Raw genomic sequence first — 15,853 nt, forward strand, 5'->3', positions numbered from 1 at the left:
CCGACAAGACTTCAGCAACAATGATCCTAACATTAACTCCTTGTACCAAAAGAGCTCGCAATGAGAATAATGTTATAGACATGACAGCAATGTGCCTCTCTCCCTCCATCCATCCATCCATCCATCTCTCTCCCTCCCCTGCCTCCTCCTCCGTTCCTCCATGCGTGGCTGCAGGCACGGCACCTCCTCCATGAGTTGGCTGCAGGCACGGCACCTCCTCCATGCGTGGCTGCAGGCACGGCACCTCTGTTCCTCCGGCCCAGACAGCATCCCTAGCCGCGTCCTCAGAGCATGCGCAGACCAGCTGGCTGGAATGTTTACAGACATATTCAATCTCTCCCTATCCCAGTCTGCTGTCCCCACTTGCTTCAAGATGTCCACCATTGTTTCTGTACCCAAGAAAGTGAAGGTAACTGAACTAAATGACTATTGACCCGTAGCACTCACTTCTGTCATCATGAAATGCTTTGGGAGGCTAGTTAAGGATCATATCACCTTTACCTTACCTGACACCCTAGACCCACTTCAATTTGCTTAACGCCCCAATAGATCCATATCTGGACATGAGGAATGCCCATGTAAGAATGCTGTTCATTGAGTATAGCTCAGCCTTCAACACCCTCCAAGCTCCTCATTAAGCTCGGGGCCCTGGGGTCTGAACCCCGCTCTGTGCAACTGGGTCCTGGACTTCCCGATGGGCCGCCCTCCACCCACAAAGACAGTGGTGAAGAAGGCGCAAGAGCACCTAAGGCCCTCACAAACTTTTACAGATGCACAGTTGAGAGCATCCTGTCGGGCTGTAACACCGCCTGGTACGGCAACTGTACCGCCCGCAACCGCAGGGCTCTCCAGAGGGTGGTGCGGTCTGCCCAATGCATCACCGGGGGCACACTGCCCTCCAGGACACCTACAGCACCTGATGTCACAGGAAAGCCAAAAAGATCATCAAGGACATCAACCACCCGAGCCACAGCCTGTTCACCCCTCTATCATCCCGAAAGTGAGGTCAGTGCAGGTACATCAAAGCTGGGAACGAGAGACTGAAAAACAGCTTCTATTTCAAGGCCATCAGACTGTTAAATAGCCATCACTAGCCGGCTACCACCCGGTTACTCACCTTGCACCTTAGGGGAAGCTGCCCTATATACATAGAATCACTGGCCACTTCAATAATGTTTACATACTGCTTTACTCATTTCATATGTATATACTGTATTAGAAAATGGGTGGTTCGAGCCCCGAATGCTGATTGGCTGTAGGCATGGTATATCAGACAGTATACCACAGGTACGACAAAACATTTGGTAACCAGTTTATAATAGCAATAAGGCACCTTGGGGGCTTGTGGTATATGGCCAGTATACCGTAGTATATTGATCGTATACCACACCCCCTCAGGTCTTTTTGCTTAATTCTAGTCTATGCCACTCCAACATTGCTCGTCCTAATATTTATATATTTCTTATTTCCATTATTTTACTTTTAGTTGGGTGTGTATTGTTAGATACTACTGCACTGTTGGAGCTAGGAACACAAGCATTTCGCTACACCTGTAACAGCTGCTAAATATGTGTATGTGACCAATAACATTTGATTTGCTGCATGGCTGCAGTGACGGCACCTCCCTGCTCATTTTTCTGCTGTCTCCTTGTGAGGTGGTGGTAGAAGACTGGGTGTGTTTGGTGAGGCGCTGACAGGCGTTGAAGGCCCAGTCACTACAGGTCCCTGACAAATGGTCTGTCTCAACTCCACTCTGACTAATTACCCTGTCTCAGGAGCACAGAGGGAACCTACCTACACTACAGCCAGCAGCAGCAGTCACACGGATCTCTTTAGAGCCTCTGTTCATCAACTAGAGTACCCAACAACATCAAGTTTCTCTATGATTCACCCACTCAGAACGGTCACACTGCCCACACTACTTAGCTCTGTTTAGCAGTGTATAGGAGCAGAGAAAGAGAGCAAGACAGAGAGAGAGACACACCGAGAGAGAGAGAGACACACCGAGAGAGAGACACACACCGAGAGAGAGACACACACACACACCGAGAGAGAGAGAGAGAGACACACACACACACCGAGAGAGAGAGAGAGAGAGACACACAGAGAGAGAGAATGTGGGTATGCTTGAGTGTCAATTTAGCAAATGTCTGGACTGGAGTGTATATAAAGAGATAGCATGTTGGGGTGATAAGGAATGCATGACTGGAAAGGGAATGACAAGTGGAATATTGCCAATGTCTGGACAGTTATGTGAGAGGTTGGAGGTAACTAAAATAGCTACATCATCCAGAGCCGGTTGATTTCAAGTTCAAGTGTCTGTGTTAAACTACTTCTGAATGAGAACATGTTCTGTTTTCGATACTGTCTGCTGAATTCATTGGAAAGAAACCGGAGGACGGTTGTCGGAACACATCCCGTATCCGCCCACTGGCCGGAACCACACAGACACAACGACAAAGGAAGGAAAATTCTTATAACAGACAACACTGACCACAACATGTACCTTCACACCCACACAACATCCTTGTTTGAAATCCAAGATTCAGTTAGACAGAAAGGACAGGAACAACCTGAGAGAACAATCCTGCCATTTTATCACAGACAACAGTTTGGGGCATCTCAATAGTTTGAAGATGCTCCTTCGTCTTCTCTCCTTTACACAAATAAAGGACATGATGCCACTGTAGTGTATTGAAATTAGTTCAGTGTAAGGTGGGATGCATTTCCTCACTCTATTACCCACTGAACTGAACCCACTGCTGTGTGTGTGTGTGTGTGTGTGTGTGTGTGTGTGTGTGTGTGTGTGTGTGTGTGTGTGTGTGTGTGTGTGTGTGTGTGTGTGTGTGTTCTTGCTATCTGTACACACACATTCCTCTATAAAGACCTTGATGTACTCCAGCTGCTTTACCGCACGTTAAGATGAGCCGTAAGCATGACACACATGTGAATGTACAACACATACACACACACACACACACACACACACGTGTAATAGAACCCCTTCACGCTGCGCTAGAATAACACTAGCATCTATCATCCTCATTAAGGCACACACACACCTCATTTATTAGCCTTCTCAGCGTATAGTAAACACACTAATAAGGAAAGTGCTCGCTCGCCCCCTCCACCTCCAAGGAGAGACTAATTTCTCCGATTGACTCGCGACACCTGGGACCTGCAATCAACCCTGCTTCCACCGCCCGTCCGTCAGACACGGCTGCCACGGCAACAGAGCCGCCACTGTGTTCCCAACGACGGCTCTACGGTCCGAGGAGTGTGTCCCTGTCCCGGTGACAGGCCTGTCTCACTTAGACCGAACCACACTGGGAGAATACATCACAGCACCGCTTCAGAAGTCATTAGGGGGGGCTCCTTGGAGAACGCATTACGTCTCGGAAGGCTCAGCTGGTCACAGACACTTCCACTGATTGTGTGTGTTTTTGTTTGAAAAGGGGCGACTCGTTGATGGAACTCACCAAGCCAAAGTAGTAGTGATGTTTTATGCAAACATTTATGCAGCGTGTACCGGGATGCTCCCGCACATATCAATGGTGTTTGATATGGCTTTCTGGCTCAGTAAGGGTGATTGGATGAGGAAAGGGAAGGAGAAAAGGATGGAGAGATGGATGGACGAAGGGAGACAGGAAAGGAGAGAGGGAAGAGGGGAGAGGGATGGAGAGGAGAGATGGATGAACGAAGGGAGACAGGAAAGGAGAGAGGGAAGAGGGGAGAGGGATGGAGAGGAGAGATGGATGAACGAAGGGAGACAGGAAAGGAGAGAGGGAAGAGGGGAGAGGGATGGAGAGGAGAGATGGATGAACGAAGGGAGACAGGAAAGGAGAGAGGGAAGAGGGATGGAGAGGAGAGATGGATGAACGAAGGGAGACAGGAAAGGAGAGAGGGATGAAAGTAGTACCTTCAGTTGGGTTGACGGCCTCCGGTAAGCTGTCCCAGGGGAGGGTCCAGGAGGGGCAAGGATGAGGTGAGAAGACGGCCTCAATACCACTCTCCTGCGGGAACACCCACACACACACCATCAAGGTTACCATAGAAACTTGTCTCTCAGAGCCTACAGGGTCTTTCCGGTTTCAACCAGCAGTAATGAAGTGGTTTACAGAGTAGGGAGCACTCCTCCACCCTGACCGCCGTTAACCCTGTTCCAATCTGAAGAACCACCTGAGGACAAAGGACGCTTTTTCTTTCCAATCCTTTTTTTCTCTCTGGTTCTCTCCCTGTAGAGAAACACGCTGTCTGTTAAGTTGGCCTTGTTACTCGGCTCATAGGGGGATGGAGGTGTTCTCCAGAACTGAAGAGATGTATATTACAGGTAAAGAGATACGGATGGGGACAAACACTGCAGCTTTGAACACTGGCCTTTGGATACTGGATGAAAGCGTTAGGAAAGCTTAGTTCACAAAGAACATTCCTCGTCAAAAGTTAGCAAGATATTAGTGTTATACAGAACTGCCTTTTATCTTTCATTGGTACAAAACAATGCCCTCTTTCTTCAGGCATAAAAAAGGGCAGTTGTTTTCTAAACGCCATATTAAATCACCAAGGACATTCTTCATCGAAATCAAAAGCTTTGAGCTAACCTTCCTTGGCAGTTTTTTTATTGTGATTTTTTTCCATTAAAATAATGGACTTCATGGAAATAAATAAGTATGAAAATAAGGGCATTTGCTGTATGCCTGAGGCAGTCATTCAGAGGGAAAATCACAAACTATAAAAATGACCTTGAAGAGGCTGCCTGTTTTGTGTCATTGTTGGGTAACAAAAATAAAATGGCCTCTTGAACCAGTTCCAAGCTGGTGCACTACAGCGTAGGAGACAGCAGGTACATACTGCAGAGATACATTTGGAAACTGTCACTCTTATTTCTCAGTGCACTTGGCAAGAAGCCTTTGGAAGCCTGGCACACACACACACACAGAGCTGGGGGAAAGAGGCTCTAGGACTGACAGACATCACTGGGCGTGTCAATCTTCTCCCTCACTACAGTGTGTGTGAGTGAAATGGGAAGACAAGGTGAAGCAGCTCTGTATACAATTATATTCTCAGCTTGACAGTAGGAGGTGATTCAGATTGTTTGTGTGGTGGACAGATGAGGACATATGAGATGTAGTGCTGTAGATGTAGTGCTGGCTTTGGTAAGCAGCAGTCAGGGATAGCACGTCACCCTGTTGGAGCCTAGCCCTCTCTCTTTCTGTCTTTCTCTCTCTCTGCGTGCCCTGGACTGGCCTCGACACACACAGGCCCCTTGGCTCCACCAAGGCCCCAGACCGTACAACAGCTGCACTCCAGTCCTGCCGGTGACGACCACACAAACACATGCACACACGCACAAAGCCAACCAGCACCGAAATCCGTCTGGGCAGGCGAGGGACGGCAGTATATGTGTGTGGGCAGTATGTGTGTGTGTACGTTCCTATGTCAGTGCATGTTCCAACTGTGTGCACCTGTGCCTACTCCGTAATCGACCAGGGTTGAATATCACATTCTAAGAGGGCAACTTGTTATCAACATTTACGATTGGCTGATGCACTTCCTGCCGTAGTTGGCCAGCAAGAAATCTCTGATTTATACTTGGGACCTGCCGTGCCAGAGAACAGTGAGGGTGTTCAGTGTTAGGAAGGTTTGAGCCAGCTGAGAAAGCAGTTTCCTGCCTTGACAGCTGTGTCAGTTTGTGTCCCACTGAAACCGCTCCACCATAACGTGTTCCAGGCAGCCATTTGGAGTCCAGCGCTAACCGTGCTAGTAATTACACCCTGAGAGGCTGTAGGCTATATTGAGAGTGTGGAGTAATGATGCTAGCGGGTGTGTACTGAGCAGTGGTGGTGCTTTTTTGCAATTACTACAAGCAGGACAGTCTGGCTGTAAAATGTTATTATTTTTGTATTGGATTCAGTGTTTTTATTCAAATCAAAGTTTGAGGGGAAAGTGAAAGATGGGCACTACAGTGTAAAGTGGTGGCAAATATAAAAGTGGCCTATGGGACGGAAATTACGACTTCAATTTGATTACCTGTCAAACAATTACACAGCAAATCACTATTAAAATGCGGTTTACACTTGGTCTAATGACATGTCTGTAAACAATTAGAATGCGACAAGTGTAGCTGGTCAAAACGAGATTTAATGTGGAATGTCTGTAGACCATCGCTGTGACTGTCGGTTCCCTTGTTGCACATACATGAAAACAGGTAATGTCTCTACGACAGTCGGTTCCCTTGTTACAGACATGAAAACAGGTCATATCTCTGCAACTGTTGGTTCCCTTGTTGCCACAGACATGAAAACAGGTCATGTCTCTGTGACTGTCGGTTCCCTTGTTGCACAGACATGAAAACAGGTCATGTCTCTGTGACTGTCGGTTCCCTTGTTACACAGACATGAAAACAGGTAATGTCTCTACGACAGTCGGTTCCCTTGTTACATAGACATGAAAACAGGTCATGTCTCTGTGACTGTCGGTTCCCTTGTTACACAGACATGAAAACAGGTAATGTCTCTACGACAGTCGGTTCCCTTGTTACACAGACATGAAAACAGGTCATGTCTCTGCCACTGTCGCAACGTCCGTTGTCCTGGTTACTGGGCAGCAACAAATCCATCTGTGACAAGAGGTGGCAGGAGTTCTAAAATTGACAGACAGAATGACCTACTTTTATTTCGTCACACTCACAAGCGTAAGCAATTTTACCTTGCAGGTAATGATGATGTTGTGTTGGGTTCAATTTCCTCAATGAATAAAAAGTAGCTATAACGTTACTCTGTTCATTTTTGTAACTGGCTAGCCAGCTAGCTATTTAGCCAACAAGCTCGCAACGAACCAAATCATTGTTTAGAAAGTACCTTTGAGTTGCCTGGCTGTCGTTTTGTGTTTATCATTTTTCATAACGACAATGTCAAGTTTGATGTTGGACGAAAATATAATGTTCATTATGTCACATTGACAACAGTCCACAAACATCGATAGACCAACTGCAAACCAGCCTTTAAAGTAACAGAACGCAACAGCAAGGCCGCAATAATCTGCGAGAAAGCCTTCAATTATAGGAAGTGGGACAATTTTACAACCAATTGGAGTGCATAAATCCTTTATCGTTGCAGCTCAGGGACAGGCAGTGGGATGAGGGAGAACCCAATTGGGGCAGTTCTGTGTGTTTGCGCGCGCGATGTGCCTAGAGGCATTTAAGAGAGAGAAAGGCGCTGCTGCTAGAGAGCATGTGAGTTTTTACCACTGACAGCTTTCCTGAAACCTTCAATGTGCCTCATCTAATCCTCCCAAAAAGAGATGGTGGAAGGCATGAGGGGAGAGTTGACAGAGAGAGGGGGGGGGGGGGGAGAGACCGGGAGGGGGGAGGGGGAAGAGACCGAGAGGGAGTGGGAGAGAGATTAAAAAAAATATTCAATTACTTTGAGTTTAGTCATTGTGGGCCTGGGGCCCCCAACGAAGTGCACCTCCTTCATCGTCATCTCCAGGCTTTCCTGATTTGCTTGGCTGGACTGTTGTGTTTCGGCTATGGTTGGGGGGCCGGTAGTGAAGGACTTGCGGGTGGAGAGGGGCATCCCACAGGCCTGGGCCGCCCTGGGGACCCCGGGGACTTCCTGGACCTGGAGGTACCAGCGCAGCAAGAGAGGCAGCTGGGACAGCGCGCTGGCGTTGTGGCTCTGGAGGGAGCTCTGTTGAAGAGGAGGAGGAGGAGGAGGAGGAGGAGGAGGAGGAGGAGGAGGAGGAGGGGAAAGTGAAGACAATGGCCTGAGTCAGCTAAGTGATTCATCAGAAGTGTCATCTGCACTGAACCAAGAGCCCAGGTTCCACCAGGCTGATCCCCTCCACTCATCACCCCTCTGGAGATGGAGGAGAGAGATAGGCACTAAGAAAGGCAAGGGTTGGGAGAGAGAGATGGACAGCTGTAGAGGGGTTTGTGTGTGTGCGTGTGTATGTTAGTTATTCTATCCTTGTAGGGACCTAAAATCCCCACAAGGATAGTAAAACAAGAAAATGTCTCCCTCTTGGGGACATTTCCCACATTCCCATGAGGACAAAGGCTATTTTAAGTTTAGGGGTTAGGTTAGGGTTACAATTAAGGTTAGGATTAGAATTGGGGTAAGGGGCTAGTAGTTAAGTGTTAGGGTTAGTGCTATGGTAAGGTTTAGGGGTTGGGGAAAATAGGATTTTGAATGGAAATTAATTGAAGGTTCCCACGAGGATAGAAGAACATAACGTGTGTGTGTTTCCAAGAGAGAGAGAGAGAGAGAGAGTGAGAATAGAGAGAGAGGGAGAGGGAAACAGACAGAGCATGGAAAGAGGTGACAGTAGATAAAGCCAAGGGTCTTTTATCTGGCTCTCTGTCCTGTGGATCTGTGGATAGACAGCGGTGGCTGTGTGGGAGAAGAGAGGAGACATGCTAGGCTGAGTGTGAAACTGGAAACCACTGGAGCACAGCTGACCCCTAAGAGCCTCATTGTGAGAACTTCACTTCATTCCAATCCCAGGCTATACAGCTATGAGAACAGGAGGAGAGATGGAAGAGGAGAGAGGTGTGCAGAGGAGACCCTGTTGACCGCTTGGCTCCAAGGCATAATAGATCGATAACTAACACCCCGTGGTGGCATCTCATAAAAACCCTAAACACTAAACAAAATATGGGAAATCTATAACTAAAAAGTTCCCAGGAAAATTCAGCTAGGGGCAAATTAAAATATCTTTATTTTACAAACTAACTTGATGATGAACTACAGTAAGTGATTGGCAGCAAATCTCATCCTTTCAACACCACTCTCGCAACCTAATTTCTCACATCCGAAATTAGGCTCTGACAATGACATCATTTTAAAATCAGCACGTCGAACCAAGCATGATCCCAAAGCCGGTTCATTGAAATGCGTATCAACCAACTACATTTAAAATAGACCTATTTGTCATCATCCACAGCCAGGTGGACCACCTTTGAGAATAGAATCTGTGCTGACACACACACACACACACACACACACACACACACAGTCTTAGGAAGGCACTGTTCTACCTGCTTTCCACTGTATAAAGCCTCTGTGGGTGTACAGGTACCACCTGATGAGACATTCAATGTAGAAGGGCATCATTTCAGAGGCCTTCATAATATGGTCGACATGGCAACAGGTGTAAGTACTCAAATGAGGTAGCAGGTGATGACAGGGGACAATAGGGTAATATGCTACTGTTAAAATAAAATGTGCCACACACTCAGAGCTACCACTTGTCTAAAACTAGCATGGAGACTAAACAGGCCTGGGAAATGCATGTTTCAAAAAGATTGAAGAAACACGATTGCAAGAGAAGTGCTGGTAGTTTACATATTTAGTGACCAGCAGAAGGGAGGCTTGGTCCGTGGAATATAAATCAAGTGCATAAAGCAAGAACTCTGCAGCCTGAGTCCCAGATCTGTTTGTGCCGTTTTGCCAGTGACAGCAATGGAGTTGGAAAGACAGCACAAACTGATCTAGGACTCAGGCTAAGAGTTCTAGACTAACTTCCCTTCAAACATATAACTAACAGATAACCTCCAAGGGCCTTCCTTACCAGGTATTGATGGATACAAGGCAGCAACACCACATCAGTCAGAGTGAAGTACAGTCCCTCGGCAAACACATGCTCCAGCTGTGGCAGCTCTGTGGTCTTCACTTTCCTGATGTCAGAGCTCTCCCTAATGGTCGTGGACAGAACTGCACCACTATCCACATACAGCTTGGCCAGGGCTGCTTGGAGTTCTAGCCCGTTGGCGGACTGCGAATCCTGTGGCTGGGTGACGTCTGTCCCTTGGTCCTCTTGGAGGTCCTGAGAGATTTTCTTCTGGTGGTTCTTCTGCTGCTGCTTGAGCTTCTGCCGGCGGATCTTGTCGTCGTTGTGCACCTTGACGGGCTCGCCTAGTGTCTTTTCAAGGTTGAGGAGGGCAGAGGGGAGGTGCAGGGATGGGTTAGTGGGCTGCCGGAGATGGGCCTCCACGGCCGAGGGGATACTGAGCTCACACAGCCTGGTCCACTGGCTCACCTATAAGGGAGAGGAGGAACATGCATTCATTTTGACTAATATTTGTGGCATTGGTGTAATGTAGAGTTGTATTTTTATACAGCAGTACTGTGTGTCCAAGGCAACTAGTAAACAAGTTTATCCCATCTTATTCACTAGCTCATAAACAATCCCTCTGGGAGAATATAAGATTCAATTGGTTTTCCAATGGGAAAGCTCCTACTGATGTGTGACAATTTAATTATGCCTAGAAACAAAAAAAAACGAATGTAATCTATACACAAACATAATCATTCGTAGTTTTGCCAATGGCACTGCATGCATACCATAATAATTGAGTGTTGCCCCTTACCTCAGCGCAGGCCTTCAGACAGGTCTTCTTGAACCCTAGCAGTGATGCTGCATCCTTCCTTCTGGGGTCTGCCTCACAGGTCCTGTCTATAATATGCCTGAGCACCACAGCCAGCCCGGCCCTGCAGTACCTCCCAGTCTCATCCAGTACGGCGGGGAGACGGCAGCCCCTCACCAACACAGGCAGGTCCTTGACATGGACCATCGAGACAGCTAAAGACGTTGGTACCTGTCGAAGCAATATCGTTGTTACACATATCGATGTTGACATGTATTCATTCACCTTCACTATATTGTGTTAAATAGTTGACTGAAACCTGCTCAGTAAAGTTTTCCCAACTTCTTTGCCTGTCATTACTGTCTACAACACAAAGCAAATCGACAATGACAAACCTGTGACTTCCAGGATTGTGAGCTTTGTGTGTCAGGCTTGGCAGAGACGAGGAAGACTTTGAATGATGTGCACTCGCAGTAAGACAGGAGGAAGAGTGAGATGGAGGTGTGTAGGGGAACAGAGGGCTGCTCGTTTTGGGATGATAATTCCAGGTAGAGACACTCTGGCTGCTCCTGATGTGGGTCTGTCTGCGTCATTGTGACAGGAGGTACTCAATGGGTTGAATATTGGTGTCAATCAAACCTGTAAACACGACAAATGGTATTTTGGCAACAAACTCTGACCAAAGTTAGCTGACTAAAGTTAACTCCATACATCTCAAGATGTATGTCTATATCGTGAAGTAGAGTTTAGTCTGCTAGACTAAAGTTGCTAGCTAAGACTAGCATATGCTTGCATATCCAACGTTAATTTACCTACTGTTAGCTAGGTAGTAGCTGTCTAGCTAGGTATACATTTAGCTAGTGCTCTACATAGTTAGCCCATGACTCGTTTCTGCTGTTCTGACAATCAAGTAAACTATGATACATTGAAATTAGCTACTTACAGTACATGTGAAGCTCACAGTGCACGTTGTTATAGTAAGCACGTCACTTCCTCAAGTCAGTTCCACGTGTAACAGTCAATACAGACCGACCTGATCAATGGTACATACTTCAATTAAATGTAAACATTGTATTACAAAATGATGTATACACTATATAGTTATGGTGACGTATTTTGAATACAGTCTAGATAATCAAAATATGCTACGGGTAATGTCGAGGTCCGTGCAACAAATTAGCTTGCTTGTTTCTTCGGATATATTTAGTGGATGGACAAGAATGCCGCTAGGAAATAAAGGCGTTTCAGCTACAGTAGCTCAAATGAGACTTGTTAAGTTACTGTGAATACGTACGTGTCATAATAACCACATTGGTGTGAGAAATACACGTTAAAGATATTTGAGAGTAAGGTAAGGTAATCAAACATGACGAATATCAACTAACCTTTGCTAGCTTATTAGCTAGCTAGCTACTTGAGCTAGCTAGCAGGTTTCCCAACCAAGGCTAACGTTAACTTAGCTACTTGGTATAGCTAGATAGCCAACTGGACACCTTGCTAGACACCTTCAGAAGCTGACAGTCACGTACAAGTCAGAATTTCTTACCTAGCATTATGTACATGCAAGTTAGTGTAGAAGCAGTTTACCTTTGTGTCAATAGTAACTAGTTGGTTATGTTTTCTGTCTAGCTTTGCCGTCCAACAATATCACTAAAGTTACTCACTAGCTGTGAGATCACCAATTAGCCAGTACTATATTTATCAACTGGATGAGGCCAAAAACAGGTAGGGCCTATAGTCACAGCATATGCCATATTCTACATATCCTTTCTATCTACAGTTCAGTGTGATCATGGCTGCATCAGTGAGTCTGGAGTTGGACCCTGTCTTCCTAAAGGGACTGGGATACTTGCACTCAAAGAACAAAGACTCTGTGGATAAACTCCGAGCTCTTCTGGATGAGTCTCTATCAGGCAGAGGGAGTGATTCCTCTTACCGCTCATCACTGAAGGTATGGACTATTGTAGCTTAGTTGGTAGAGCATGGTGCTTGCAAAGACAGGATTGTAGGATCGATTCCCAGGACCACCCATACCTACAAAAATGTATGCACACGTGACTATGTGGCTTAGGATAAAAGGGTCTGCTAAATGGCATATATTATTATTATACTATATGGCATTCATTCACCTCTCTTCAGAACATGATGTTGTCATAATTTTACAGGCTGGCGTGATTATATTCTTATGATGTCATCACATGGGGTTTTGACAGTAGTCTAAAGGGAATCCATAGACATACATGATCGAGGTGTAAAATATGAAACCTTGCCTTGCCTAGGCCCCTGTGTCTTGCTTTACCCGTGTCAATCGTTATCATTTCAGACATCCCTTCGCTGCCGCTTGTCTCTAGTTCTTTCAGTCACTCCCAACATTTGTATCCTGGAGAAGTAGCTCTGAAACCTCGTGTTTAAAAAACAAACTTTATTTGTCACCTGCGCCGAATACAACAAGTGTAGACCTTGTATCTATCAACAGGAGGTGGAGGTGACGAAGGTGTCCGTGTCCAAGATGAGCATAAATAAACAGGACTCTAAGTCCTCCTGTAGCTCCTCCTCTTCATCTAGCAGCAGCAGCAGCAAGTCCAGCAGCTCAGAGAAGAGCAAAAAGGAGGTGGAGAAGAGGCCTTCAGACAAGGTACGAAATGGAATGGATGCTGTGCCTGAGTAGGGGATAGGGATTTATTCATGATCTAGGCTAGTTAGTTCCAGAACCAAACCAGTACTGCAAATCATGGAAAACACAACCACAAAAAACACGTGTAATTGTTCGTCATACATAATGTTACTACATTGAATTTTAAGACATTCATCCATATTCCAGTAATTCCATTCCTTTTGTTGAGACAATCTAGAACCAAACATGCATGCACAATTATCCACTGTACATACATAATGTTATACATTGAATACATAATTGGAGTAATTTGTTCAGTGTGACATATCTTCAGTTTGTTGAGATGACACAGAACGTAAACCGTCACGTAAAGGTCATACGTCAACATTTTAGTATGAAATCCGTATTTGTTGAGGTTGAAATAGAACATATCACCTACATATCAACTTTATAAACCTTCATAACACTGTTATATAACCTTCATAACACCTTTATTGCACTTTCCCTTTGTCTTCCAGGTGAGGGTAGAGCCAGGTGAAGGACCTGAGCCGTCTAAGAAGCCTCGCCTGGAGCCCAAGCAGCAGGAGAACCGCTCGTCCCCCGTCACAGTCCAGCCCTTCAAAGACATACCTCTACCTGACTTCTCCAACTTCGACGCGGAGACCAACGCTGACGACTTCGCCATGGAGATGGGGCTGGCCTGTGTGGTTTGCAGGTAGGTACCCGGACGTTTTTGAATGCCACCTGGGTCGCAACTGAAAACGAAAAAGTCCATGTAGTCTTTTCCTGTTTGTCCTTTTTTCCCATTTGGTGCCTGTGAACACTACGTCTAACTCTCAGTGATGAATGACTGTATGTACTGTGTGTAATGTATTTTCATTGATAATAAATCAATCAATTAGTTTCGTGTTGATGACCTCAGGCAGATGACGGTGACGTCGGGCAACCAGCTAGTGGAGTGCCAGGAGTGCCACAACCTCTACCACCAGGACTGCCACAAGCCCCAGGTGACGGACAAGGACGTCAACGACCCACGCCTGGTGTGGTACTGCGCCCGCTGCACCCGGCAGATGAAACGCATGGTAAGAGATGGATAGACGACAAAGTCATCCTGGCTGAGTCTGAAATGGCACCCTATTTCTTACATAGTGCACTACTTTTAACCAAATCCCTATGTGTGCTTGTCAGAAGTAGTGCACTATATAGGGAATAGTGCCATTTTGGACGCAAACCATGTGAGCAATACTTATAACAAGGGGTGTATTCAGTGAGTTGAGACCTTCTGAACGTTGCAGATAGAAATGTAATGAACAGAGCTGAAACGATTTCTTACTCTAACTGACAGACAATCATCTATTTTCTACACAATACATTTCTATCTGAACGTTCTGTAATGTTGTACACTCCCAAAAAGGGTTCTTATGCTGTTGTTGTTTTTCCTGCCAGGCCCAGAAGACCCAGAAGCCTTCACAGAAGCCGACACCAGCCGTTGTGTCAGCAGCCCCCGTGGTGAAGGACCCTCTGGTGAAGAAACCGGAACTCAAGGTCAAACCCGACACATCCAGCACCTTTCAGGCCTTCAAACGAACTGAGGTGAAGGTAAGCATTACAACACCAGAGCTGCATATTTGAACTACAAGTCATATTTAGGTTAAATTACATTTTTCATTAAGATATACCTTGTCTAATGCAACCTGATCATGTAATACCCAGACATTATACAGCATTACATGGCATACAGTGCAATAGCCTTTTCGAAGATGGCGGACATTTAGGTTGAATGTAAAGACTAAATGTTTATATGTTGTCATGCAAACTGACCATGTGTGTAATACCTGGACATTATACTAGGGGGAAAGGATCAGAGTTATTTTGATATGCTTAGGAGTATTGCATCTCTAACGCTTGTTTCTTTCCCTCCTAGGCATCTGCAGCAGTATCTGCCAACCCCTCCAGTAGCAGCGGCTCCTTGCAGTCGGGAAGCGGCCTCACAGGGTGGGCCGCCTTCGGGGCCAAGACCTCCGCTGGCCCTGGCGCCAGCACCAAACCTGGCTCCTCAGGGCCAAGTGGAAGTAGCAAGACCTCCTCCACCTCTACCCCCCCTGGCCAAAAACCTACCGGACTCTCCGGGCTGGCCAGCTCTAAGACGGGCGGAGGACTGGGTGGCAGTGGCTCCAAGATGGCGATCGGAGGAGGAAATGGAAATAATGGTGATGGTGGAAACGGCTCCAGCTCTGTGCCTCTGAAGCCTCCTCCACCTCTGACCCTGGGGAAGCAGACCCTAAACCGGTCCTCCAGTGGGGAGAACCAGGGGAAGGGGACAAGTCCTGGGTCCTCTCCCAGTGGGCCTCAGCCCAGCCTGGGAGGGAACAGCGGAGGGTCTGGGGGCAATGGAGCAGGGAATGGGAACGGTAACGGGTCGAAGGCTGCGGCTGAAGCGCCAGGGGGTGGCAAGGCGCCCACGTCCCAGGAGTCTCAGCTCAACGCCATGAAACGCCTGCAGATGGTGAAGAAGAAAGCGGCTCAGAAGAAGCTGAAGAAATGAATGGAATGAGAGGAGTAGTGAGGGAAGGAAGAGAGAAGTGTGTAAGTAAGATGTTCGAGGTGGAAGTTGTGAATGGGAGTGAGTGCCAGAGCATTGAATAAACTAACGTGGATGTAACCGTATCCAATTGAATACTTGAATTTCATTGATGTATGAAATGCTGCTGGAGATACTGTTAGTGGCTATAATGTGCCTCTTCGTTCTGTCCAAACTCAGCCACATCACAGAAAATTGTGAGGGGGCAAAATGTAATAAAATGTATTATTTTTTATGACATAGTAGAATTGTCTTTTTTTTTGTGAGAATAAATCTCAAGTCTGAAAAGGAC

At 46.5% G+C, this 15,853-nt stretch overlaps 2 protein-coding genes across 5 annotated transcripts in view; one reads left to right on the plus strand and one right to left on the minus strand.

Moving 5' to 3' along the window:
* The window catches only part of gstcd (glutathione S-transferase, C-terminal domain containing), a 62,597-nt gene extending 51,176 nt beyond the window's left edge, over positions 1 to 11,421 (minus strand). The window contains exons 1-6 of one of the 3 annotated variants that reach the window (XM_031814541.1): positions 11,310 to 11,421; positions 10,762 to 11,005; positions 10,370 to 10,597; positions 9,571 to 10,038; positions 7,422 to 7,688; positions 3,920 to 4,013 (exon numbers count right to left, since the gene is read on the minus strand). In XM_031814541.1, the coding sequence (XP_031670401.1) occupies positions 3,920 to 4,013; positions 7,422 to 7,688; positions 9,571 to 10,038; positions 10,370 to 10,597; positions 10,762 to 10,959 (1,255 nt within the window). In that variant the 5' untranslated portion in view covers positions 10,960 to 11,005; positions 11,310 to 11,421. Of the gene's footprint in view, positions 1 to 3,919; positions 4,014 to 7,421; positions 7,689 to 9,570; positions 10,039 to 10,369; positions 10,598 to 10,761; positions 11,006 to 11,178 lie in introns of all 3 variants that reach the window. The other 2 variants (XM_031814542.1, XM_031814543.1) reach the window with 2 other exon arrangements.
* On the plus strand, positions 11,321 to 15,799 carry ints12 (integrator complex subunit 12). Of its 2 annotated transcripts, none has more exons than XM_031814544.1 (7): positions 11,321 to 11,409; positions 12,147 to 12,317; positions 12,843 to 13,001; positions 13,499 to 13,695; positions 13,903 to 14,062; positions 14,427 to 14,579; positions 14,905 to 15,799. In XM_031814544.1, the coding sequence occupies exons 1-7, from the start codon at positions 11,407 to 11,409 to the stop codon at positions 15,523 to 15,525; spliced, it is 1,464 nt and encodes a 487-aa protein (XP_031670404.1). In that variant the 5' UTR covers positions 11,321 to 11,406; the 3' UTR covers positions 15,526 to 15,799. The 2 variants fall into 2 exon arrangements, with proteins under 2 accessions (XP_031670404.1, XP_031670405.1); XM_031814545.1 differs by having other exon boundaries at positions 11,379 to 11,717.
* The last annotated feature ends 54 nt before the right edge of the window (positions 15,800 to 15,853 follow it).

Source organism: Oncorhynchus kisutch, unplaced genomic scaffold, assembly GCF_002021735.2.
Source record: "Oncorhynchus kisutch isolate 150728-3 unplaced genomic scaffold, Okis_V2 Okis07a-Okis12b_hom, whole genome shotgun sequence".
In the NCBI taxonomy this organism is placed as follows: domain Eukaryota; kingdom Metazoa; phylum Chordata; class Actinopteri; order Salmoniformes; family Salmonidae; genus Oncorhynchus; species Oncorhynchus kisutch.

What these genes read in the sequence shown, in the direction of transcription:
- ints12 (XM_031814544.1), top strand. An exon ending in CTTACCGCTCATCACTGAAG is followed by an intron (nt 12,318 to 12,842) that starts GTATGGACTATT and finishes ATCTATCAACAG; the next exon opens with GAGGTGGAGGTGACGAAGGT. An exon ending in AGAAGAGGCCTTCAGACAAG is followed by an intron (nt 13,002 to 13,498) that starts GTACGAAATGGA and finishes TTTGTCTTCCAG; the next exon opens with GTGAGGGTAGAGCCAGGTGA.